Raw genomic sequence first — 27,063 nt, forward strand, 5'->3', positions numbered from 1 at the left:
GCTGCAGTTCAGAAATGTCTTTACAAAATCCCAGGCCTCTGTGGAACACATTTGAAAACCACTGAGCTGGAACATCTCCTGATAATATCAGAGCCTCTTTAGTCCCTAACCCAGACCCTTGTCTTTGATGTAATCCAGTGGTTCTCAACTCTGTCTGCACATTGGGATAACTGAGAGCTTTGAAAAATGTACTGCTGTTCAGGTCCCACCTCTAGAATGTTGACTTAATTGGTCTGGGTCAGATCCCAGCTATGGTGCTCTTTACGAAGCTTCCTGGGTGATTCTAACGTGCAGCCAAGGTTGAGAACCTTTAATCAGACAGTGTGTGGTTGCATTCCTTTTCTCCCACACTCAGCTCTTGCTCAGGCTTGAGCACTTGCTTCAAGCCTCATGGGTGAAATGCCAGGATTCCCCAGAGCTCTGGAGATTGGCTTGGATGGGTTGGGGAAATAGAAATCCCAGGGTGGGAGGTCATGAACCCCATGCCCAGTTCTTTCAGGGAGGACAGTCTTCTCATCCACCCATATAACTGACTCTTCTGCCCACCGTGCAGTGTACTTGGAAAACCTAAACAGAGGATGGACTGTGTTAGAGTTTCTTACTAGGTAAATTACAAAGAGTTCAGAGAGCAAAACAGAAATGCTCAGTGGTGCCAAATTACACATCCTGACAGGCCTGTGGTGGTTTGCTCTGCATATTTACCCGCAAAACGTGCTGCCGATGTCATAGCAACCACAGAAGAGCCCCACCCCAGAGGAATTATGGTGTTAAAACATTAGATAAGTGATTTTACAACTCAATTACATATCAGAATTATCTGGGGAGCATGTTAAAATGCACATTCCTTGGTCCCACCCTGGGAGATGGCAAATGAGTGTATCTGCAGTGGGGCTCAGGAATCGGTATTAATAATCAGTACCTTAGGCGGCTCTGATACAAGGATCCAGGACCACATCTCAAGAAGTACCAAGTGCCAAAATAAGAGATAAAGCTCCCCTCAGTCCTTCATACCCAGACACATTTTCCTGTTCATGTAAAGCAAAATATCTCACAAACAGTGAATTTAAATTGTTGGTGTCAAAAGTAGCACAAACACAGCTAACCCCAAAGAGTAGCTTATCATCCACAAAGTCATGCTTGATTTTTAATGAGTTACGTGATTTTTCTCAGACCCAAATCGTCATATCATCCTCTTATTGTGACAAAACTTGCTTTAGATAAGCCTGAGATAAGGCTGGATGACTTCCTTTCTTCCATTTTCATAGACTTTTAAGTTTTTAAGCAGTGATGTAATGCTTGTTTTTAAAATTATGTAAAAATAAAGTGCTTTTTACAAAGAAATCTGACTTGTACAAAATTTAAATTTTGTATAAACCAATTTATATATAGGTTGTGGGGGAGGGGATAGTGATCTACTTTACAAAATAATTCTTCACATTACAGAAGGACTTGCATCAATAAGCACTTCCTGTAGGAGAGAAATCTGTCTAGTGTTTTCAAAATGGTGTTTCCCTGATGAACATTTGGCCTAGGCTCAAAGTGCATAAAAAGCACTGCTGTTATAAAAAGTAAGCAATACCATCAGAATGACTGTGAGGTCCACAGTCAATTTATGGGGATGGGGAAGCAGCTAAGAGACATGCTGAGCTTGATGGTACTAAAAGTTTTCCATAAAAATAATCTGGCCCAATGTAAAATCTCATCAGCTCTTCCCTTGCTTGCTAACCATTTTAGAGTAGCCCCGCTGGGGGCTGGAGGTGGTATTAAGTCCATAAAAGATTCAGGTCTCATCCCCCAGAAAAATCTAAAGGGGAAACGGAAACATGTGCTATGTGGGTTAATAAAGCCCCCAGTCAAAGCCCCCTGTATGGAATAATATCCCCAGACCTCTGGAGAAGGATGGGAGAGAGAGCCTACTTGCCCCTACATTGAGCTGGGAGCCTGTTTTGTGATGTCCATCTCTGTCTCAATGGAGTAAGTGCTCAATTCTCAGTGAAGGACATATTGGAACTGACAGCCTCACCATTGTGTATATAATCTGTCATGGCTGACAGATGAAGAAATGGGATTTTGTGAAATGCAACAGGATATAGCCATAAGCCACTGCTGGAAGGAAGCCTTGTTCTCTTGGACCCCTTAAAAAGCACTCCTTCTCAGTCCTCTTTGCCCCTTCACTGCAGCCATCTGAGCACCAGGTTTAAAGCACCATTTCCCCCCATTACTGCTGATCTTTTGTTGTGCTTCCCTTTTGTCCACCCTGCCCTTTGATTGCCAAGCTCTCCCAGCAGGGCAAATTGCGGCTGAAATGGTAGAAACAATGGGATCAGGCAGTGTCCAGATGGAGGCACCGGGAACCAGGCGTACTTAACTGCTTACTTTCAGCTGGTTTGCCCTGAGTGTAAGTGAGCAGGCCCCACCTTTCAATTGCCAGAGTGAGATCCACCGTCCTAACAGTCACATGGGCTTCCCCAAAGGCAGAGTTAATTGGAAAATGAAATAATTAATGGGAGACGGGAGAGAACTAAAGTAAAAATTGCACTGAAAAGGAGTTACCTTGCAAGTGCCTTTAGTCCTTAAATATATGGGAAGGATCTTTTGTTTAACATGTAATGGATCTGAGCGTTCCAATTTCATTATGAGCCATTATGAAATGAGTGATGGGTGGTTTATTGTCTTTTGTTTGCAGCCATATATTTTGTCATGGTGATAGGCATCTTAAATATTATTTTGTTTGTTCATTCAACAAACATTTATTGAGAACTTTCTGGGTGGCTTGCTTTGTAGTAGATACTGGGGATAAAAGAATAAATGAGAGCATCTCTGACCTCAAAGTACTTACAGTCTAGGAGAGGGAGACAGTAAAGTATATAAATAAATGGTACATCACATTATAAGGATTGTGATAGGTGTCTTCTTGAGAGACTATGGTGCATGCAGAAGGAATGGCACAAGAGATTAGGCTGAAGGGGGTAACTGTGTTTGCAGACAATGTGTTGTAATATCTAGGTCATTAATCTCACCAATGACAAAATGGAATACTCATAGTAAAATAGATGTTCCTTCATTTATTCAATAAATGTTTACTAAGTGCCTGCTATTTGTCAGGCACTGTGCTTGGTATCTCTATGATGGTGTATGCAGGCTAGAAAGGGAAACAGGAATTAATTCAATTAGTACAAAAGTCAAATGTAAATTTAAAACTATGATAAGTACAACAAAGATGAGATACATGGTTTCATGAAAACTTATAATAGGAGTATTTCTATAAAGTAGGGGGCCTCCCTGGGACTGAGCTGAGATTAGAACATAAAGAAAAATTAATGAAGGACTCTACTAGGTGCCAAGAATAAGAAGATTGAGCAATGGGGAAAAACTGATGGGAATCAGGGGTGAAGATTCCAGCTTCACTATGAAGCCCCTCTGTGGACTTCAGTACCCAGATCTGGGAGAGTGGAAAGGGGTTAATGACAAGGGCAGAGGAGAGAGGGTGGGTATGAGTCCTGTTTTGCCCAGTTCCAAAATAACTTAAACCTTTCGTCCCACAATTTTTATTAAGTACCGTCACTAACTCTTAAGAATATTCTAGTGTGAGCAACCAATTGTTTTGTCACCCAAAGGAGTGGGAAACTTTGTTCCAAGGCCTGTTCTAGACCTGTCATCCTGTGAGTCTACACATAGTGCCAACTAAAATCCAAAGCATAAATGACAAATTAACAAAGCCCTGATTCATAAAAGATAAGTAGAATTTACTATTTTATGCCATGAATAAGATTTCTCTATTTTTGCCAAAAATGAGATAGCAGCCTATGTCCACGGCAGTAATACCTAGCAGACAAAGTGTCAGGATTAGTTCTCTAGGTGTTGAGGATGGCAGTGTCTCTACTATAAACTGCAAAATGAAGAAAAAATTAAATACTTTTTTTTCTTAATTTTCTCCTGGGCACTTAACAGGCTTAGCTTGGGGAAACTCTCTCATGATACTTAAAAAATATGGTTCAATATTGGAACTATAAACAGGATTTCACAAAATCAGGGAGGCAGAAAATAACTCTAGGGATTCCAGGAACTGGTGTGAATGAAACCCTGGTTGCTTTACTATATTGAATTTTACCCATAATTCTTTCTGCCATCTGCGTTTTGACTCTTAACAGGGACGGTAAGAGATGTTTTCTAATAAAGCATAAATCCTATAGCATCAAAGGCAAAAAGACAGAGAAGAGATATAGATGATAGCTAGCTAGGTAGCTAGCTAGACACATACATATATACATACATAGATAAACAGATACATATTATAGGTTAAAACCTCCTAAATTCACTAAGCCATCATCATATACTTCTTAGTTGGGATATTATCAAAGCTTTCCTAATTTACTAATATTTTCCCTTCTTTAACAAATCTTAGGATAATGCATCCTCTATGTTTAAACCAAGACTTATAATAAGCTTTTTTTTTTTTTTATCAAATTGCTTTATATGAATTCTAGGCTTGAACAAATAAATAAATTGCAGATTTCTCACTGTTGGAGAAAAATGGGGGTGCATGTTGAAAGGACACAGAATCCACATTTTAAAGGAGCCCTCAGTGACCAAGGCTGAAATAATTTTTTTTTCCTACCCCAACCCCTCCCGCTTTCCCCACTTGGTGTCCATATTAAACCAGGACTCATAATAAGCTTTGAAGAATGCGTCATTGTACTGGTAGGCTGGCTTAAAATCTATCTGGAACAATGCTAACATGTCTATATTAAAAATAGCTTAATACCTCAAAACAATGTGTTCACTATCCATTCCCTTTATGAGTTTATAGACGCTGGTTATGTTGTGCCTCTAACACAGGTTCAGCCTTTCCTGACTGGAGAGTTAGTCTAAGGAAGGTGCAAAGTCTGAAGACACTCATGTAGAGTTGATGTAGGGAAAAACACAGCTGACAAAGTCCAGTGGTGTGGTCTTGAATGATGATGATTTTTTATCCTGGCACATTTGTCCAGGAGACTCAAGGTTCCTTTTGAGAATATCCGGGAGTTTCCTCAAGAGAGCAGTCAGGGCTTAAGTGTGTCATAACAGGCTCCCTCCCAACCACGTACCACTCCTGGAGTCGGCAGAGATTTGGGGCTCTTTCATGTTTCTTTCCTTCTTTTTGTTTCTTCTCTATGCCCTTGACTGGCCCACTTGCCCCCACGCAGTCGTGAAACTTCCCCCCTTAACTCCTGCACATGTGCTCTTTCTCCTTGTTGCAGTAGTTTCTAATGAGCTCCTTGTTTGCGTGCAGAGATGCTGAACTCCAGGGTAAACTCCAAACAGAAATGAACTGCAGTAGGCAGAAGCAAGGGAAAGATGTGTGTTTGAGAAGAAGTCGTGGCAAAAATAAGCTGCAGCTGGAGTTAGGGAAATGCTCTCAGGGAGTCGGGAAGTTCCGATGCTGTCCTGAACTCTGCTACCTTGGGCAGGACTCTCCATGATTGAAGTTTTAGCGTCTTCATTTGGAAAATAGAAGCATTGGACTGAGGGACCGTTAGGGCCCTTCCTGCCTCTAAACAGTCCTTATTATGAGATTGCATTAAACCAAGGTAGGTTAAAGTTCCTGCTATTTAGGGGGAGAAAGACAGCGATTAAAGCATCCTTATTAATGTTCAAAATCAAAATATTTTTACTAAAGAAATCGAAAAATAACCTTCACAAAGCATTCTGGAATTAAAGGAAGCTGTTTCCAACTTTTAAATAATTAGGCCTTTTGACATTAAATTTTAAATAGTTTCAACATGCTCATCTTTGTTTCTCTCTCTCTCCTTCTCCACTCCATCCACCCTTAGGCTTATGAGCGGCCACAGAAACACTCAGCTCTCCATTATGACCCAGGCCTCCCACAGGACTTCACCGGTGACACCTTAAAACCAAAGCACCAGCAAAAAAGCAGCAGCCAGAATCACGTGGACTGGTCCACCAACTCTGACAATGGACCTGCCACTCAGAATTGCTTCATCAGTCCCGAGTCTGGCAGAGAAACTGCAAGCACCAGCAAGATCCCAGCTCTTGAGCCCATGGCTCCCTTTGCAAAGGCCCAGGGTAAGAAAGGCAGTGCAGGGAGCACATGGAGTCAGTTGTCCAACAGTAGCAAAGATCTGCTCTTGGGAGGTGTGGTTCCGTCTCCAAGCAACCACAGCTCACCAGCCCCACCCAGCAGCTCTGCTGAGTGCAGTGGGCTTCAGCCTTTGGTAGATCAAGATGGAGGCGGTGCAAAGGAGCCCCCAGAACCACCTACTATAGGCAGCAAGAAAAAGTCCAGTAAAAAAGATGTGATAAGTCAAACCATACCAAACTCAGACCTAGACTGGGTCAAGAATGCTCAGAAAGCATTTGACAATACAGAAGGGAAAAGGGAAGGCTACTCTGCAGATAATGCCCAAGAGGTATCACCCGCCAGGCAGAATGTGAGTTCCGTCAGTAGTCCTGAAAATGACTCAAGCCATGTCCGGATTACTATCCCTATCAAGGCACCCTGCCTAGATCCGAGCAGCCATAAGAGGAAAAAGAGACCGTCCATCAAAGCAGTGGTGGAAAAGATCATGCCAGAGAAAGCCCTGGCTTCTGGAATCACTATGAGCAGCGAGGTAGTTAATAGGATACTTTCCAACCCCGAGGGTAATAAGAAAGATCCCCGTGTCCCTAAGTTGGGTAAAATGATGGAGAATGAGTCCCCCTCAGCTGGCCTCGAAACTGGTGGAAATGCCGAGAAAGTTGTCCCAGGAGGCTTATCTAAGCAGCGGAAGCCACCCATGGTCATGACGCCTCCAACATGCACAGATCACTCTTCAAGAAAGCTGCCAGAAATCCAGCACCCCAAATTCGCTGCAAAACGGAGGTGGACATGCAGCAAACCCAAAGCCAGCAGTCTGCTTCGGGAGGCAGTCATGGCCACCTCCGATAGACTGATGGTGGAACCTCCGTCTGCTTATCCCATAACCCCGTCCAGCCCCCTGTACACCAACACAGACAGTCTTACTGTGATCACGCCGGTCAAAAAGAAGCGGGGACGGCCAAAGAAGCAGCCTTTGCTCACAGTTGAGACGATTCACGAGGGGACTTCCACCAGTCCGGTCAGTCCTATCAGCCGGGAGTTTCCCGGCACCAAGAAAAGAAAGAGACGACGTAGTTTAGCGAAGTTGGCCCAATTAGTGCCAGGAGAGGACAAACCCATGAGCGAGATGAAATTTCACAAAAAAGTTGGAAAGCTTGGGGTGTTGGATAAGAAGACCATCAAAACTATCAATAAGATGAAAACACTCAAGAGGAAAAATATCTTGAACCAGATCTTGTCCTGCTCCAGCAGCATTGCGCTGAAGGCCAAAGCGCCCCCCGAGACCAGCCCGGCGGCCGCCGCAATAGAGAGCAAACTGGGCAAGCAGATCAACGTCAGTAAGAGGGGCACCATCTACATTGGCAAGAAGAGGGGCAGGAAGCCGAGGGCAGAGCTGCCACCCCCATCCGAAGAACCCAAAACAGCCATCAAGCACCCGAGGCCTGTCTCTAGCCAGCCGGATGTTCCCGCCGTGCCTTCCAACTTTCAGTCACTTGTGGCGTCTTCACCAGCAGCTATGCACCCACTTTCGACACAGTTAGGTGGGTCCAATGGCAACCTGAGCCCCGCCAGCACTGAAACCAATTTTTCAGAGTTGAAAACTATGCCAAATCTCCAGCCCATCAGTGCTCTTCCAACCAAAACCCAAAAGGGAATCCATAGTGGGACCTGGAAGCTGTCTCCACCCAGGCTGATGGCCAACTCCCCTTCACACCTTTGCGAGATCGGGTCACTCAAGGAGATAACGCTGTCCCCTGTGAGCGAGTCCCACAGTGAGGAGACAATCCCGAGTGACAGTGGCATCGGGACAGACAACAACAGCACGTCTGACCAAGCGGAGAAGAGTTCCGAATCCCGACGCAGGTACTCTTTTGATTTCTGCTCCCTGGACAACCCGGAGGCCATCCCATCTGACACCAGCACAAAGAACCGGCATGGCCACCGGCAGAAGCATCTCATTGTGGACAACTTTCTGGCCCACGAAAGCCTCAAGAAGCCAAAGCACAAGAGGAAACGGAAAAGCCTGCAGAACCGGGATGATCTCCAGTTTCTGGCAGACCTGGAAGAGCTCATCACCAAGTTCCAGGTGTTCAGGATCTCCCACCGGAGTTACACCTTTTACCATGAGAATCCGTATCCCAGCATTTTTCGGATTAACTTTGATCACTATTACCCGGTGCCATATATCCAGTATGACCCGTTGCTCTATCTTCGTAGGACTTCAGACTTAAAGTCAAAGAAGAAGCGTGGTAGGCCTGCAAAAACCAATGACACCATGACAAAGGTGCCTTTTTTACAAGGGTTCAGCTACCCTATTCCCAGTGGAAGTTACTATGCACCCTATGGAATGCCTTACACATCAATGCCTATGATGAACCTTGGTTACTACAGTCAGTACCCAGCTCCTCTGTACCTGTCGCACACTCTCGGAGCAGCGTCCCCATTCATGAGGCCAACAGTGCCACCACCTCAGTTCCACACGAGCTCCCACGTGAAGATGTCTGGTACAGCGAAGCATAAAGCAAAGCATGGAGTGCACCTGCAGGGGCCCGTGGGCATGGGCCTCGGTGACCGGCAGCCACCCCTGAATCCTCCCAAGGTGGGCAGCGCCAGCCTGTCCGGCGGCCGGCTGCACAAGAGGAAACACAAACACAAGCATAAGCACAAGGAAGACCGGCTTCTGGGGACTCACGACAACCTGAGTGGTCTCTTTGCGGGCAAAGCCACAGGCTTCTCCAGCCACATCCTGAGCGAGCGGCTGGGCAGCGCCGACAAAGAGCTCTCCCTGGTGAGTGAGAAAAACAAGCATAAGGAGAAGCAGAAACACCAGCACAGTGAAGCCGGCCACAAAGCGTCCAAGAACAACTTCGAGGTGGACACCCTGTCTACGCTGTCGCTTTCTGATGCCCAGCATTGGACGCAGGCCAAGGACAAAGGTGACTTGAGCAGCGAGCCTGCGGACTCGTGCACAAAAAGGTACTCTGGCAATGGCGGGGACGGCGGCAGCGCGAGACCCGAGAGCTTGGACGTGTTCAGTGAGATGAATCCTCCGAACGACAAGTGGGACAGTGATGTGAGTGGGAGTAAAAGGAGGAGCTACGAAGGCTTTGGGACATACAGGGAAAAGGACATCCAAGCCTTCAAGATGAACCGCAAGGAGAGAAGTTCCTATGACTCCTCCTTATCTCCAGGTAAGGCTGAGTTTTCTTTAAACTTGGACTGTCTTCTTACTTGGTTGCTGGGCCCTGCCCTTCCGCAGTCTGCCGTCTTTGGCACGTTGCGTTCACTAGTTTGCAGAGAGGTAGAAACCAAATGAAAATGGGTCTCCTTGCACTTTTGAGTCAGCTGCATATTCTATGCATTGTTTCCTCGGGATTTACTGTCTTTCCTCTCTTGGACCCTTGCCTGAGAACTGTGGGCCCAGAGGTAGCCCCGATAGCTGCCTAGACTACAACCATACCCACTACCTTTATGCTTTTAATTAAAGATGCTATGCCTAGGTCCTCATCTGATCTGATGGTAAATTTGCTAGTTGGATAAAACCTCTAAAACTCACTAGGAATACCAACAAGATCCCAAGAATGTCAAAGCTGGATGGGAATGAATATCTAGTTTATCTGACATGCTAGCTCTAGAAGTCACACATCCTAGGTTGAAACATCTACAGCAGAGCCATTGGAAGCTGATGACCAGTGAATCTTGACATCTACCTGATAAGGAAGCCGTAGCGCAAGGCCATGTTGTCCTCATTTTGTCCATGGGCGTTTGATAAGCAGCCCTTGGTAGACCCCTAAAGTGAAGCCCTGACCTGTCATTTCCCTGCATAAAGGTGGGGGTGGAGGGGAACCAGGCTGAAAGGCACTGTGAGCCTCCTGCCTCTGCGGGACCTTACTGCTGTGTCTCTTGGCACATCCACTGGGGATGGGATTTGCCCACTAATCTCTAAACGAAGTGCTGGTTGCTACTAGGAAGAGCTCATTCCTTGTCAGTTGCTGGCAGAATTTCCTTGCTAACCTGTCCACCCACATAAACCTTCCTTGCCATGGAAGCCTCACACTTCTACATAAATATCCCTTTGTCCCTGTCCACACATCACACAGATGGTAAGACTCCTGTAGAACAGAGCAGTTATTTAGGTAAAAAGTAGAAACTCCTTTCTTAGGGGTTGCAGAAGCTAAAAGGATTCTTCGTGCTTTCCCTGCCCCCAGATAGTACAAACCCTCCAGCCAAAGCCTGGTTTAAAGGACTGATCATCCCTGATAAGATTTGGGTGCACTGTTTCACCTCTGCTTATGGTGCGTATCCCTTGCTCGTCCTCTCCCTTCATGGGGAGTCCATAATTAGTGAAGGTGAAGGCAGTCCATTCGTGAGGACTTAGAGACATTTTCTAGGCCAGCAAATTTCAGAAAGAAATATGATTAAGAGCTAGAAGCCATTTTAAGATTGCCCCAGATCACCACTAGCTTTGAGTTGCCGTCGTGGTGGGTGCTTTCCTTGGTTAATGAAGACACCAATTAGCAGTCATGTCTCCTATACTTGCCGAAGGTGATAAATGGCTGACACTTCATGTCTGCCCGAGTGGATATGCTCTTCTGTGTTTCCCCATTTCTGATCATCAGACTTTGTTGAAGGTGCTTGTTTTTTGTGCAAAGCCTACATTAAGCCTGCACGGAGAAGAGTTGCTAAAAGATTAAACTTTCACATGAGAAGTGCTGTTGCTTCCTCTTTCAGTGTGGTGGAATTGATCCATAGAACCAGACCTAGCCATGACAGGGGGCATTCTTATTTCTATTTTCTTGGCATCGTTTAGCTAGAAAACAATGGTGGTCTATTATTGCTGAGAACCTACAAGCAAGAATCCTAACTTAACAGACCTGAGAAACAAGGTCTCAGAAGCTAAAACAAGCCACTGTTGCTCTGCAGGGTTCTCAGCAGTCTTACTGGGACATCTGCGTGTTTGGACTGTATTACAGCTGGGTTCTGGTTGAATTTTGCCAGCTAGGGGTTCATCTCCAGTCACTGTGTCTCTGACGGTGGCCACACTCTAGCCATACAAAATTCCTTGTGTTTGCATTCACAAGGTGATCGTTACTTCATTTAAAATTCTCCCTCCCCTCCCCCAACTTCTTACTTGTTTTGCAGCCAGCCACAGAAAGCTGGACTCAGCCTGGGAATTGAGTGCTGTGTCCAGCTCTGTTATGACCTTAGGCATGGTATCCTACCTCTTTGGGAGTACTGTTTGCCAATCTATAACTTAAGGAGTTGGGCCAGACCTCTTTTGTATGGCATGTTTCAAATCTTAAAGCCATTTCACATGTATTTCTTATAACACCCTTCCTGCAATCTTAGAAGAGAAATATTTTCATTCCCATTTTTTGGATCAGGACACTGAGGCCCAGAGATCAAGTGACCTGCCCAGGTTCAGAAAGCTGCCACTTTTTATTCTAAGCCCAGGGCTTTGCCCACTGCATTGCAGCCAACTGCATGTCACCCAACTAGCTAAGGCCAAGTCTAGAACACAGGTCCTGGTCCCCAGCCCCATGTCCCTATATCCCACCACCACCCTTCCTCTCCGAATCCCATCTATCCTGTGATTACATGCTTTCCCCTAGGGCATCTGCACAGTGATTATGTGATGAGTGCACAAGAGAGTAATGAAGACAAGAAGACACTCCTTTATTCAGTTTCCAGCCCATGAAGGAGGATTTCTTATGGCCTAAACTTTTCTAAATATCAGGATGTAAATATCAATATATACGTTGACAGGGTTTCCACTTCTGTCCTTACTAAAATCCAGTTCCCTGAGTTATTTATGCCACTACTTTGTGCTTATTTTTGTTGTATGAGTTTTTTTCTGAACATTTTCATGAATCTTAATTGTTACTGGCTTTTGTGTCTATATGAGTTATGCCTGCTGTCCCTACACATCTTGTTGAATATCTTACTGGAACAGAGCAGGTTCCTTATCACTCCCTTTCCTTCCAAACCTTGGCCTCTCCTTGCCTATATCCTAAATGTCCCCTGTATTCCTGAACCCCTAAAGCATCAGGAGAAAAATGTCCTCAGTAGCACTTGGAACTCAATGCATTCACCTTAATGTAATACACTCCAAAGAGTGCCAAGTCCCATTAAAAGCTGGGAGACAGATGGGATGAGGCTGAGGTTACTGGAGGCATTAAGATCTTTCAGAGACTTTATCTGAATCTAGGTGTCTGTTCGGCTGGATGGTACTGAAGGTCACGATTGGAAATAAAGCATCTGCCCTTCCACACCTTGTCTTCCTCTACCCCGTCCTTCTCCATTCTGGGTTCATTTCCATAGCATCTTAATGTCCAATTTCACACGGGCTAGTCTTGTCCAAAATATATATGGCATAAATATAGATGTCATTCTCTACCCTGTTGAGGACCAGATTTAGGAGTGGAGTAAAAGGAGGACTTTGAGCGCTCCCTCAGATCAGAACTGATGAAAGGCACCACATAAATGGATGTCATCACCATTATGGAGAGAGGAATTAGAAACCCCATTTAGCAATAACAGCAGTTGCACACCCCATTTCCTCTTTCCTGCTTGGAAAGTCATTCATCCTCCATCCCCCTACCCCAGCAGATGGATTCATTGTCTTGTTAGCCCCCTTACAATGTACCTAGAGCTAAGAAGTTACACAGACTCCTTACCTTTGTCCTGTATTTTACTCCTTCTGTCCCACTGCTTCTTTGGTTTCAAAAGACAGTAACTCTTTTGACCTATTTTCTAAATGCACACCATCTGGTAAATCTTCACGTATAGAAATGCTTGCCTGGGGCCAAATAAAGGATAAATAGTGGGAGGGTGCAATCACGGACTCTCAGAGTTGGGAGAAGCCTTATCAGCCCCCATTTGTGCTGCTTTCCCACCAGGCACCACTGTCTCACACACCCTGACATGCAGCAGATTCCCAGAGAGCAAACCTGTCCAGGGGTGACAATACGTAGTCAGAATGATGCTCTCTACTCTCAGAGCCACGTTCTCATGAGGCGGTGGGAGAGGTCTCTAGCGTGAATGATGTTCTTCCTGTTCCAACCGCTTGGAAACAATCTCTGCATACTTTGACCTAAAGGTATGCCGAGAACTTAAAGACGTCTTAACCACTGCTGTCCAGGCTCCCATCAGATGTTGGAGAAACAGTGAGAAGAGTAAGTTTATATCTGTTGCCTCTTAGTGCAATGCCATTCTTAGTCAAGGTAGCCATCTTTAGTCCCCAATGTCAAGTACTTTCCTCATGATAAATGGATGCTGAGAATTCATTCTTAGCTCACCTCTCAGATATCAGAGTCCTGCCATGTAGGTAGCTGGATTCCCTTGAGCCTGGCTGATTCCACCTCTCCTTGTGGCTCTGTCTTACCCTCTGCCAGCTCCTCTTATCGGCACCGTGGGCATTTTGGGAGGCAGTCTCTGTTGTCACTCACAGGCAGGAAATAGATGCCCAAGCCAAAAATAATACAAAAGCCTCCTCCAAGCAATCATCCAGATGAGGGAATTAACCACATGGACAAAGTGTCATGAACACCATACAAAAGAAACATGTATGGGGAAAGTTTTCTAAAACTGGAATAGAAGGAAGAAGAGGACTCATGGGAGGAGAAAGTTAAAACCAGGAAAGAAGAAAGAGCAAAAAAATGGAAAGCTGATGAAGTGTGGTCTATTTAACCTTAATCCAAGTTGAATTCTGGGTCACCCTGTGGGAGGAAGTGAAAGATTAATTAGCTAATGGTTGCTGTGTGATTTAGCAGAAGTATGAGTACCTGCCCCAGTCTTGTCTCCTACGCTAACCCACTGAAAGAGCTCTTTATCTTTTTGACTCTCAGTTTTCCCAAGTGATATGAGGACAATAAAGGTTCTGACCAGACTTGATAGTCTAGGATTCTCAAATGTATACAATGAAATTTGAACACACACACACACACACACACACACACACGCTCACAGATTGTGCAATTATAGAGAAAAGGCTGAAGTTATGGCCATGTCAGCCAACTAACTAGCTGTTAAGTGAAGTTTCAAAACAGATTCCTTTGATCCATGTCTTAGTCTATGTGACACCCCATTCATCTTTGGCTCAAGCAACTTCACTTAGCCATTTGATTTAACCTTTCCAAAAGCTGGAACCCCATGGGTTCCACCAACAAATCAGCTTGTTCTTCATGCACGCTGAAATCACAGTCATCATCTTAGAAACAAATAAGTTAGAGCACTAATGTAACCAATTATATGGGACCAGATAGGGCAAACTTTCATTAATATTCACACTCAGAAGTAAGAGTCCTAATAATGTAGTATAAACACCTGATTTTGCTATTGAGCATACTGAGGCATAGGAAGATCAAGTGAGTCATCCAATGATACATATCTAATTGGTAGAACAGCTTAGACTGTGAAGTTTAACATCAATCGGGGGAAAGAGAAAGGTAGGAGAGAGAGAGAGAGGGAAGGAGGGGGAATAAAAAAAAAAAAGAAACAGAAAGGTGAGTTGTGAGAGAGATGTTAAGCTATATGTTTTGTTTTGCTGTGAGCTGTTGTGAAAGGTAAGCATCTCTTTGACAATAATTTGGTTTCCAGGCTATCTCTGGGGACCCATGTTTGGGACTGGAAACGATCTTTGTGGGCTCTGATGGAAGTCATTTTTTTTCCTTTCCTGTCTTAACAATTGCACATACTTATTTTATCGAGCCTCCCACAGGTCCTCCTAAGGTTTCCTTTTGGAAACCAGGAATGAATCAAATTAAATGTTGTGACCCATAACTTTCTGGCAATGGAAAAAAAAAAACAAAAAAAAACAAAAAAAACCCCAGCATCTCTTTTGCTATGTTGAACCAGAAATTCAGTAATCTGCCTTTGGAGCATGAAGTCTCCAGGTCATTTATCTTCCCACAGTTGGCAAATGTTCCCCTGTCCTGTTAGAAGTTTTTATATATACTTCTGTGGCTTTGGAGAATTATGAAGATTCAGGTGTAGGTGCAGAGAAGTCACAATTTTGACAGACTTGGCTTTGATACAACATGGAGCCTTTCTTGACCAGAGAAATCAGTAAAGCATGGCTTCCAAAGGCTAGCCTGTCACTGGTCAGAGATAAGGATGGTGCCTTTGGAAGGACCCTCCAGAAAACCATCTCTTCACTCTATAAACAAACTAAGCAATAGGGCTGAATACTTGTTAGGATTGTGGCCTAGACTTGTACCAGTATAACACTTCACACAAATTGGCTGAATTCAAGGGGAACTGATAAAGACAAGAGAAAAATTGTTTTAATTATTTATCTACCCTCCAGTATTTGCATGGCTTGGTGTAGTCCTGGAAGTAATTCAAGGATGAATTACTATTAATTAATAATAGTAAAAAAGCAGTAAGTAACTCAGTCTTTTGCCCTCAAAGAGGTTACAGTCCAGAAGGCTCTCCTGTATAATCTAGGGGAGGAAAACAGATGCAACTCATAAGGCAGACTGTAAGGGTAATCAGAATGTCATAGAGAAGATGCTGCACTGCCCAAGTGAGGGTGAGCCACCACCATGCTTGCAGTGGGGGTGGAGAGGTAGGACCAGGAAATGCTTCAGTTTGGTAGTTACCATTCAAGATGGGTCTTAAAGGATGGAAGAGTCTTTTGGAGAATGGAGATGATGGGATGGTGATGGGAGGAAGCGGAGGCAAGCACAGGGTAGAAAGGAAGCTATGGAAACAAAGGTATTTAGGTGGAAATACCCAAGAAACGTTTGGGAAATGGTGTTTAGTTTTATTGAAATTAGGATCTATAGTTGGGGAATCATGGTAGATAAGGCTGGAAAAGAAAGTTGTGCACAAGTTTAAAGGTTTTTCCCCACATTCTAGGGCTTGTGCTTAATTCAGTAGACAGTGGGCAACCATTTCATTATTCAGATGAAAGTCACGAAATGACCAAATTATAATTTGTCTTTTTCCCCTGACCACTCCCTCCCTCTAGCCTGAGTTGGGCAAACTTATCCCATCTTTGCATTTTTCATATGATATTGTAATTATCTATTTCCTGTTTGAATTGTACCCACCACTCTGCCCTTCCTCCCCCAGCCCACCCCCTAGATTAGAAGCATCATAAAAGCATCATTATCCGCCCAGGTGCTCAAGCAAAAAAATAATAATGAGTCATTCTTGATTCATCTCTTTCCCTCTTGAGCTAAAGTCAAAGATGTTTCCAATATGTTGGCCTCAGGCGGCCACTGGAAGAGTGGTGGCACGTGAACAGAACTGTAGAAACCAAAGAGGGAATCTGGTTGGTGTATGAGGAGGTGGGTTGTTGAGGCAGCCGTTGGCAGCACTTACAGAGCTGGAGCTAGAGGTTTACCAAAGGGGAGAATTGTGGAGAATGAAGGAAAGAGGGTGGAAGGGGGGACCCCTATGGCTCACCTTAAAGAGAGAAGCAGGATAAAAGGGGGTTGGGAAGATGCAGAGAAGGAATGACAGAAGTGCTGGAGAAGAACCAGGGGCTCAGGGAAGAAGGAATTTCAGAAGAATGGGGATGGCTACTAGGGCCTAAGCTGCAGAGTTCATAGAAGATGAGGATGGACGAACATACTGGAGGCTCTGGAGATAACAGAAAAGTTAACGATTGTGTATTTAGTGCCTCATATGGTTAAGGGGTGGTGGGCTAGTTGCCAAATTCAGATGGCAAAGAGGTAATGAAAAAGTGGGTGATGAGAAAACGGGGGCTGCAGGTGCAGAAAGTGAAACTTGGTTGTGGTTCTAGTAGTGCTCCAGCTTCTTAGAAGGCTTTGTTCTGTAGTCAGCCCTTGATGGGAAGTGACACCCTCATTCTTAGCAGACCTTCAGTCTAAGGTCCTCCAATTCAGGGAGCATAAAAACAATGTCAGAACCCTTATCCTGTGTCATTCTGCCTCCCTGTGAAGGCCACATATAGAAAAGGTTATAGTATTTAAAAAGAAGTCAGTGATTCCAGGCAGCCTCCACCTTTCCTGTCCCACAGACATACAGGTGCTTAATTTTTGGTCATGGTAATGGCTGTTTGAAAACTTCTGAAAACTCCTCTTTATGGTACCATGGGTATCAGCTGTGCTACTGTGAGTGTGTGGAGGGACAGTTCAGGTTGTCACAAGTTCTGGTAAATGGATCTTTTACTGAATGATTACTGTGTGCAAAGTATTATAGATTACAGCTTAATTTGATCTTTCAGAGGTCTTTACTACTTTGTGGAATACAATATATATACTAGTTCATAAAGAGTTTACATTCTTAAAAATGATGGGGAGCTCTTTAATTACTTAACATGTAACATAGTGGTGCCAAGATATAACAAACAGAGAGATCAGAACAAACAAAAAGCAAGGAAGGGCTCCTGTCCTCAAGCTCCTTATACTATACTGAAAAGAGACTTAAGTTAACATACAGGAAACAAACAGAGAATAAATGAAGACCAAGTTTAATCTGTGTGAACTCAGTGGACAACAGCAGGAGCCATAGTTATCCAGGATCAGAAAGGATGACAGTGTTCAGTGAAAAACAAAATCCTGCACTTGAACCTTTGAGAGTGGATGCATAGTGATTGAATGGGGCACCAGATGGGCGAAGACCTGGAGGTGGATGTTTGTGGGAGGTAGAGGAAGGCACCCAGCTAGATTGAAGTTAGCAGTTGAGTGGGCATAGACTTTTAAGAAGGCATAGTTGCCATGCAGAGGATGTGGAACTGCATCCCGGAGGGATGGAGGACACACTGGTGTTAAAGGGTGCTGGGCATGAAAAGTGGTGAGCTCGGTGCTAGGTGCTGGGTGAAATGATGTAGTACCAGGAAACATGCCTCCTTCAAAGACCTTGTAAAGCTATCAGGAGACAAGAGATGGATATATACACATATGGAAAGCAACTAGAGAGAATAATGAGAGACTAACCATTAACAACTAAAAATAAACATCCATTCTACAGGAAAAGGACCCATAAAAGAACTTTCAGAGTAGTAAGTTGCATGCTGTAAATGCGAGTGATATGAGTGTTTGCCCTATTACATAAGGATTCAGAACAAGTTGGATAAAAAGGAGGCATTAAGAGGGAGGATCAACAGAGGAGAGCGAGCAAGTCCCAAGAGCTGCCTCTGCTGGGGTTTTCCCATTCTTCTCTGAAGGGCCCGGGGAACTTGAGAAGGTGGGCATGAGTGGGTCAGGAGATGGGGCTCCCATGTTGCTGGAGGATCTGAGAACACAGAGAGACAAATAGCTTTCCCTGAGGCTACACCCCAGTCACCCCTTACCTCTGAACAGGGCATTTGGCTTTTCAAAGCACATTTCCTGACTTTTATTTGATGTTCAGACGCCACTGAGATTTGCAGGTAGGTGTTGCTCTCCCACTTGATAGGCAAGGAAATCAAAACCTAGAGAGTTAATGACTTTGTCCAATTTTGCACAGAGAGAGTGCTGAGTTCCAGGTTTTCTGACTTTTCCCTTCACCTCCTTTTTTCCCACTGTGTTTCTGAAGTCTTTAACAAGGTCCGTAGCATGACTCAGCTTCTGAGTTCTCTCTCAAGAACCCTTGCCAGTGGGTTAAATATTGGAACCCAGAATAAGGAACTAGCTAATAATTTGATCTTTGCTACAATTAGTTTTTTATATAAAGGGAGATCTTTGGAGCCAGGGCTAGCCAAGCCCGGGATGTGAGGCCAATTCTATGTGCAGAGCCTTCATCTCATTTCATCCTCAGAGATCCTGATGGAGAGTGGACATTCTGAAAAATCACAAAGGAGATGCAAAGGGAGAACAAGAATGGTCTTATTCACTAAATCACAAAACACTAAACCTAATATTTAAAACTTTGTTATTTTTTAAAGAAAAGTTTGAGGGATTTTACACATCTAGTAGTAAACGTACGAAACTTGCATCTTGAGAGTGACATAAGCTAAAAATAAAAACAGACCAGAGCAAGTCATTAAGGAAACCATGAGTTTGGGGCTACATCTATAAAGTTTGGTAAAGTGTTAGGAGACTTCATTCCCTTTTGACCATCCACCAGGAATTGGGATTGGGTGAAAAAACTATGGTTCTGAACCAGTTTATCATGTCTTATATTCCATGAAAGACCAGTAGGCCAGAGAGGTTTCTCTTAGAGGACATACTTCTTTGTGCTGCTGGTTATAGTTTCAATTAATTTATTTATCCTAATCATACAATTAAAAAAGTGTTTGAAATGTATAAGACATAGTACTGGGCAGTATTACAACTACAAATGTGTAAGGGACATCTTGTCATCTTTCAGCAGGAGTGAGATAGTCCTAAAAGTGTGTCAGAATTTCTCCTAATTTAGTAATGAACTCCTTTAGCACCAGATATTATTTTTCTCTTTTAGGCCCCAACAACAATAAAAATGGATTCTCCACCCATTGCATAGGGCAAACGATTATTTGGAAAACCATTGTTTATTTTATCATCCAAAAAAAAAAACCCCATTAACAAATAAAATTTGGAAAATTTAGAAAAACATATGTAAGAAAAAATAAAATCACCTACAATCCCACTAAATAGCCATTATGATAAAGTAAATACACGAGTCCCCACTTGATGGTGATGGTAACTGCTCACCTTGCAACCTGCCTCCCTAGCAGCCCCGGAAAGCCAGCCCATTCCCGCCCCCCACCCCCATCCCTCTTTCTCCACTCTCCCCATCTCCACTTCATCTGCCTGGTCTTTGCTCTCAAGTACCTTCCCAGAATCGACCACCGTACCACCGTAACCTTTCATTCTGCATCCTCTGTCATTGCCCAAACAGGGGAGGATATTTTTAAAATAAATGCAGCAGCAATTGGGCATGAAAACCATCCAGATTTCCAGACTGTCCTATTTAAGATCTCCGCAAGAGTTCAAGTGCCAAGATAGCAACCAGGAAGGGGACAAATTAGTCACAGCTGAAGATGGTTGCCAAAACTTTCCCAAGAGTTGCTGGGTGTTAAGTGTTTCTCTCAAATCAGAATCTGACAACGGGGGGTGCAATAAATTTCCCAAAGCTAGAGATCCACAGCTCCACCCTGAAGTGGAAAATACAACCAGCCAATGTCTGTTACAAATACCACCTCCACTTCACACACACACACACACACACACACACACACACACACGTCAAGTTACAGCTCTCATTGGTCATTGTCGCTGCTGCTGAGATCACTTAGATAGGGAGACAGCTATAGATTATAGGTTTGTGACATGAAGGACTACCTGTACTTGCTTCTTTTCCTTCCTCATATACCTGCAGATATATCTAAGGTGAAGCTGGAAAGCCAATAATTTCCATTTCAAAAAGCAGCTACCCTGTTTGTTTTTTCTTCCATTCCTCCTTCACCAGGAAGCCTACATCAACATATGCTCTGAGATGAGTATTTACACAGGTCATTAGGCAAAGGAGATGAGAGAATCTTCCAGATTTCTTAAGTCTTCATGGACAGTGCAAATAAAATTTTATTTTATTGAATAAAATAGCTGAAATAACTTTTCTTATTTACTTTTCCTCCATTATTTTTCTAGTCCCAATTGATATTAATCATAATAGAAGAAACTCTGTCCCAGTGGTCTGTCTTAGAGGAGAGAAGCTTATTTCTGGGTGTCTTCTCCTGACGCTGGTGAGAACGCTGAGTGATGGCTCCCTCGAGTGACTTCCCCAGTGCAGGATGCCACCTCCACCTGCCTATGGAAGCCCCTCAAACCCCAAAAATACTTCATTCATGTGGGCGGACCTCCCGCCAGACCAGGGTTGCACCTTCTTGGTCCACAGCAATGCTTCTCTACTTCATTTTTCATTTTGGGGATCCTTTTGGCAATAATCAGCCTAGAGCAAATCTCCTTTGTCTCCATTCCCCACCCCCACCCCTTACAGCTCTAACTAAATAAATATATTAATTATTGAAGTTGGAAAAGGAGAATGAAATAGCTTTTCATGGACTATCCATGAAGGTAGCCATGGTGAAACAAGTAATTGATGCCAGATATAGAAATATCCATTCCTCTTGCATCAAGTCCAAAATTCTTTATCTGGCTTAAGAGACCCTCCATTATCTACCCACACAGTCTCACCTTGTTGCCTGATCATTTTCAGCTTACTGACTTGCTGTGAGTTCTGCTAAATCTCCACCTTATCCTACAGAAAATACCATAATTAGCCTTAATCTGAATCTCCAGTCACCACATTGCCTCCTTCACATAGAACATCTCTTCTTTTCAATCCGGCTTCCAAATCTTACCTACTTATTTCCTTAAACGTTTTGGCATCTCCTGCTTCTCTAATATAACTAATATCTTCACGTTCATTTCAGCACTTATTTATATATGGCCTTGTATTGTTTATCTTTATTTTAGGTAAGAATATCTTGACTCACTCAGATAAAATCTGAGTTGTACAGGAAACAATTCACTAGCTTAAGAATAAATTTGGCAAATTCTAAGGCAGCGTAGTAGAGCATTAAAATGCTAGGGAGTTAAAGTCTCTTGGATGCAGATTTGGATGCTAAATCCCCACTTACTAGCAGTGTGACCTTGGGCATCTGAGCCTCTTTGATCCTCTTTTTCCTCATCTGAAAAATGAAGCTATTAATACCTACCTGGCAGAGTTTTAAGAGAGCCAAAGAAAAGTAGAATATACACGGGAGCATCCAGCACACAGCTTACCACATGGCCATTAATAATGTTCATTTCCTTTCACTTCTGCTTTGGATAATATATTCAAGCACAGAAAATACAACACAGCAGATTTCTATAGAAGCCTTCTTTAAACAGCAGGCTTTCTCTCCCAATTATGCTCTTACTGGAGTGAAGTGAAATCTCCCTGTGAACACACACACGCACAGGGAGGGGCAGACTCCGCGGGACCACAATTGTGTTTGATGACAAAGATAAGGTGTCAGGATTAGACAGTTATGGTGGATAAGTAACAAAATACACATTTCACCCAAAGATAACTGCAAGTTCCCTGTGTCTGCATCATCTGCAGGACTTGGAAGTTCTCTTGAAAGGGGAAGCAGTTTCAACCCTTTGGCATTTGGTCTGCCACAGCCAGAGTCTGTTAGCACTAGTCAGTGGCACCTGTTTTGAAGACCAATTTATCTACTAACGCCAGCCAAAAACATGCAGTGATAAGAGAAATAGTGATATTTGTATTCATTTTCTATTGTTGCTGTAAAAATTTATCACAGATTTAGCAGCTTGAAACAACATGAGTTTATTATCTCACAGTTTCTGTAGGTCAGAGGTCCAGAAGGCTCAGCTGCTTAAGGTCTCATGAGGCTGAAATCAAGGTGTGGGCAGAGCTGGAAGTTCTGGACAAGGATGGACCTCCAGTCTCATTCGGGTTGAGTTCTCCTTTAGTTCCTTGTGCTTTTAGCATCAAGGTACCTCCTGGCTGTTAGCCAGGGGCTGGTCTTTGCTCCTAGAGCTACCTGCACTAGTTTTTGTGTTTTCCATGTGGCCCCTCTAGCAACAGAGGGTCCAGTCTCTCTGCTTTCCCTTCTACTGCGTCTCTCTGATGCCTGGGCACTCCTTTGCCCCATGCTGCAGTGCCTGGGACTTCCTGCTGTTCCACGAACACAGCTACCTTGTGCTTCCATACCTTCTGACTTTTACACATGCTCTGTCTTCCTTTCAGAACAACGTTCAAAAGGGATGAGACTAACATTTGCCTTATGGCTGAATACCTGTGTTTTTGGAGATTCCTCCTTGTGATCTGGTAGATGAAGCTCTATCTCGTGGATAATTTTGAAAATGCAATTTTAAAAAGTCAGTTATCAAACCACACACTGCTAAGCTGGATGGTAAAGAACTCAGAAGAGGGACAGTTCATTTGTAGACTGGAGTCACACATGGGATGCTTCATGGAGGACGTGGTACCATACCTGGGCCTTGAAGAATAGGTTGGATTTACGATAAATGGGGAATAGAGGGGAACAGCTTAGAGTTAATATGAATATGTATATATATATATACAGTGTTCTTTGAAAAGCTGTAGCATTTATTCATTCATTACATATATATATATATATTTTAAAACTCTTGGGAATATAAAAATGATCAAGAAAGATAAGGCTTCTGTGTTCATGGAGTTTACAGTCTGCTAGTTGATGCAGAAGGGAAAAGGGGCACATAAAATAATCAAATAACAAGTGTGATATGTTTTGGGAGAAAAAAATGGAGTAGTGGGGGCATGGTCTGCTTGATTGGCTACCTGTGTGGAGGACTAGCGGCAGTGGCCTTGTCAGAGAGCTTTCTGTCGAGTGGTAGGTTTCAATCGGGTTCTACCAGCAAGAGGGAAACACTGGGATCAACAAAATAGCGTGGTGATTACTGTGTCCTCCACAGATGAGTATGGCCATGATATCACTTACCGCGATCACTTAAGTAGTTCTGTGCCATCTTGCAATTCTGTGACATGTCTGAATGGCTTCGTAAGTAGGTAGCAGTGGCTTTTGCTCTATTCCCTGCCTGAGCGATTGAGTTAAAATGACTTGCTCTGAACGCGCCCTGACAGCTAACCAGCCACCAAACCTCAGTCTGTAATTCAGGTGTAGCTCGCACACTAGGAGGAGGTGGCTCGGAACACATATTCAGTCAAAATATTTCTCACTCTTAATTTCTTTTCACAATTCAGAATCTGTGTTTTATTCCACGTGGAAAGGAAGATAACTCCCTTGCTTGTATTTCTTGCTGACATTTCTCTTTGGTCGGGGTCAGGATTGAGGGGATCGCTCTGAATACTCACTGGTCCTCACAGTATAGCTCTGTGGCATGTTCATAAAATACCAACCACTGAAATTCTAGTAATCACAAAAACATATGCTTTCTCCTTATATCCGCTAACATTCTTTCTCTCATTAAAAAAGTAGAAAGTTCAGAAATTGAATTAGAAAGCTAAAGTCAATATCTTTAAATTCTTTTGGTTTCTAGAAAAAAAAAAAAAGCTACAGCTTTTCTGATTTCCCTTCAGTTAAATATTACTCCTGAATGGGGAAAATTATACAAAAAGGTCTGAAGAGTTGAGACTCTGACATGAGGGGAGGGTTTGTATTTCCTCACTATTAAAGAAGAAGAAGAAGAAGAAACGTTCAGTTTTGTCTAATCTTTAGGAACGCAGTGCCCCGTCCAACCCACAAACTGTTGGCAGCATCATGGCACTACACAGAATGTCCTTTTATGCTTTCTCCCTCCTCCCAAACCTTTCCTGTGAAGTTATAAATGTCAGCATTTAGAGACTGTTTTATTCAAATAAAGTACGGACTTTAGGTTGGGTCCTTGGGCGTTGTTTCTGCTGGCTGCACGCTAGCGAGGTGAGCCCAAGAAAAGCAGGGCCATTTTAGCTGCCTGGGGCCTGGGTTTGACTTTATTTGTAAAATCTCATTTGCTCTTCCTATACCAACTACCTGCCTTGTGAAGCTGCAATTCAGTAGCCCTATGGCAAAAGGAAATTTTACCGGGCCCCTGGAAACACCCTCCTGATTGGAAGATGAAGTTACTCTGAAGGCCACTCCACCAGGCCTTGCACTTCCTCAGTTTCTGTTTACTCTTGACCTCTTGGCTGTGCCTATGCAGCACTCCCTTTCGACATTGCTGTAACAGCTGCACCTGGAGAAATCCTAAATAATGTCCACTCACGGTCAAAAGGGAAGCAAATGCCCTGAAGCTGCTGCCGCCTTTGATCAAGGAATCCTATCTCCATATCTGGTTATTTTACACACTTGGGGGTAGTGACTTCTATTTTGCGAAGTACATTATAGCCTCTTAAGCTGAGAACTCGTATTACTTCCTCAGCGAGCAGCCGCCATGGCTTTGCTTACCAACTCGGGCCAAAGAGTGACACCCTCTGATTTAGGGCAGTGAGCTATCACTGATAGGAACTGGGAAAGGAAAGAGGTCGACCAAAGAGATCAAACCAAGAGCTCTTGGGCAAGTGACTTAAGCAATCTCTGCCTCTGATTTCTCAGGTTTAAAATAGAGATGATAATAGTTTCCACCACATAGGGTATGTTTGCTTACGGAATCGTAGCATAAGGTCTGGCTCATAGGAAACATGCAATGAATATCAGTGGTTATAATTATTGTTATTATTAAACCCATATTGTGTACCTTGGTATGCCAACCTTTAGTCTGTGTTTTGTGTACGGTGATTCCAGTTGGTGTTCAATAGTAGAATATATCATTGTTGGTATAACTTCAAATACATGTGATTGTTTTAAACAAATGTGTATTTTACATCTGCCTACTTGGTGTTGGGGACTCTGATACACAAAGCCCATACGACCCAGTCACAGCTCTCCACAAGTTGCCATTCTGAGAGAGAGATGCACTTAGAGACAGAGAAGGACCTTGGATGCCTTCAGTGCTGCAATGGTGTGTGCCCATGGAGGCAAATGAGAGTAGTCAGTACTCCCTGGAGAGCCAGAAAAGGTGGCATCTAGATGCAGCTATGAGGGCCTGGTGGCTGGATAGAGAGAAAGAGCAGATCCAAGCATTGGCAGCAATGAGAATAAAAACTGGAGCCATATTGTCTTCTGTCCTGTTGGGGACAAGAGGATGCTGGAGGTAGCTGTGCATGGGTTGAGAGGTGCCCAGGGGTGATCTGGAGAGGCAGACAAAGAGGAGGGGCTGCTGCACCAGGTAGAAGAGCTTGACTGTTGACCCTGCACTTTGGGATTCCACTCAAAGATTTTAAGCTGGCAGAGGGCACAGGATGGGGTGATTGAACTCAGAGTTGTGCCTTAGATCAGGGCTTTTCAAACTATCCATGGTCAAGAGCTATAGGACCCAGAACCATGGAGAGAGAGGGAGAAAGACAGAGGTGTCTAGGATTGTTCATCTCTTGTACCAGGGTGCATAAAAGTTGCATAGGTTTTAAACTAAGGCCCAGAGAGGTTCAGATCTGGGAGGCATGACTGATGTGGGCTTCTGAGCCCCACCCAGGTGAGGTGATTAGATCTACCAAAGGCTGCTAAAACAAACACCAACCAAACAACAAATACATTGAAGGAGAAGGGTAGTACCTGATCTTTTCGAAATAAAATAAGGGAATCCCAAACTGTCGCAAATTAAGAGCAAGATGGGTCAAAAGCAGAACAGTTTCACCTTTTATAAATTTTGTTTTCCATTCAAATTTAAAATATACTACATAGAGAAAAAGGAAAGCAATAAAACAAAAAAGCCTAAGAAATACTAAAGTAATCTGCAAGTGGCTCTCTTTAAATAGTGAATTACTATGTTTCTGGCCTTTGTGAACAAGCATACCTCATGAAGATACTCTTTGAAATGTGACTGACCGACTCATGTTTATTAAATTCTGTGTGCATAACCCTGTTATCAGTGCCACATGGTATATGAAGATCAGTAAGGGATACAAAGATAGGATTGGAAATCTTCATGTCCAAGGAGATAAGTTCTCTTCTATTCAAATATTTGAATTTCTCTCACCTTAAGAGCACTTCTTCACTAAAAGAGAAATTCATCATTAAGAACCTGGGACTGTGGTAGACACTGTCTGTATCTTCAGTTCTGCTGGATGTGGGACACTGTCAACACCTCACTTGTGGGGACCATTCCTTTACCATTCACCACAGAGATGGATTTTATCCTTCAATTCTACTATCTTGTCAAATGATTGCCTTATATGAAAATAAATTCACTTTTAAATACCTTTTACTGTTTTTCTTATGTTAGCAATGCAGTCATTTAATACAGTTATTAGCTATTTATTAAGTTACTAAAGTTTGAATGTGGAGAACGCTGGGCTTGAGACTGCTCGATGTCCTAAAGCTCATTCTCAGCACTGTTTAGAACCCCAAGAAGTGTTCATAGATGTTCTAGGAAAAAAGAGTTTGATTATCAAGTAATTTTATTAAATATCAGAATAAAAAAAATTTGATTATATACCACATAACGTCTCATAGCTTTGAACACACCAATTGAAGAAAAGCCACTTTCTCCAATTTATCCTACTGCACAAGTCTTATTTTT

General features: G+C 43.4%; 1 protein-coding gene across 9 annotated transcripts in view; it reads left to right on the forward strand.

The window, feature by feature from the left end:
• SETBP1 (SET binding protein 1) overlaps positions 1-27,063 on the forward strand; it is a 364,368-nt gene that overhangs the window by 252,300 nt on the left and 85,005 nt on the right. For all 9 annotated transcript variants that reach the window (XR_009047900.1, XR_009047901.1, XR_009047902.1 and 6 more), the window contains exon 4: positions 5,814-9,270. Coding sequence is in view for 6 of the 9 variants with exons in the window: in XM_057698086.1 (XP_057554069.1) it covers positions 5,814-9,270 (3,457 nt within the window). In the remaining 3 variants the exon portion in view is untranslated. The remainder of the gene's footprint in view (positions 1-5,813; positions 9,271-27,063) is intronic.

Source organism: Hippopotamus amphibius, chromosome 11 (genome assembly GCF_030028045.1).
Source record: "Hippopotamus amphibius kiboko isolate mHipAmp2 chromosome 11, mHipAmp2.hap2, whole genome shotgun sequence".
Taxonomy (NCBI): domain Eukaryota; kingdom Metazoa; phylum Chordata; class Mammalia; order Artiodactyla; family Hippopotamidae; genus Hippopotamus; species Hippopotamus amphibius.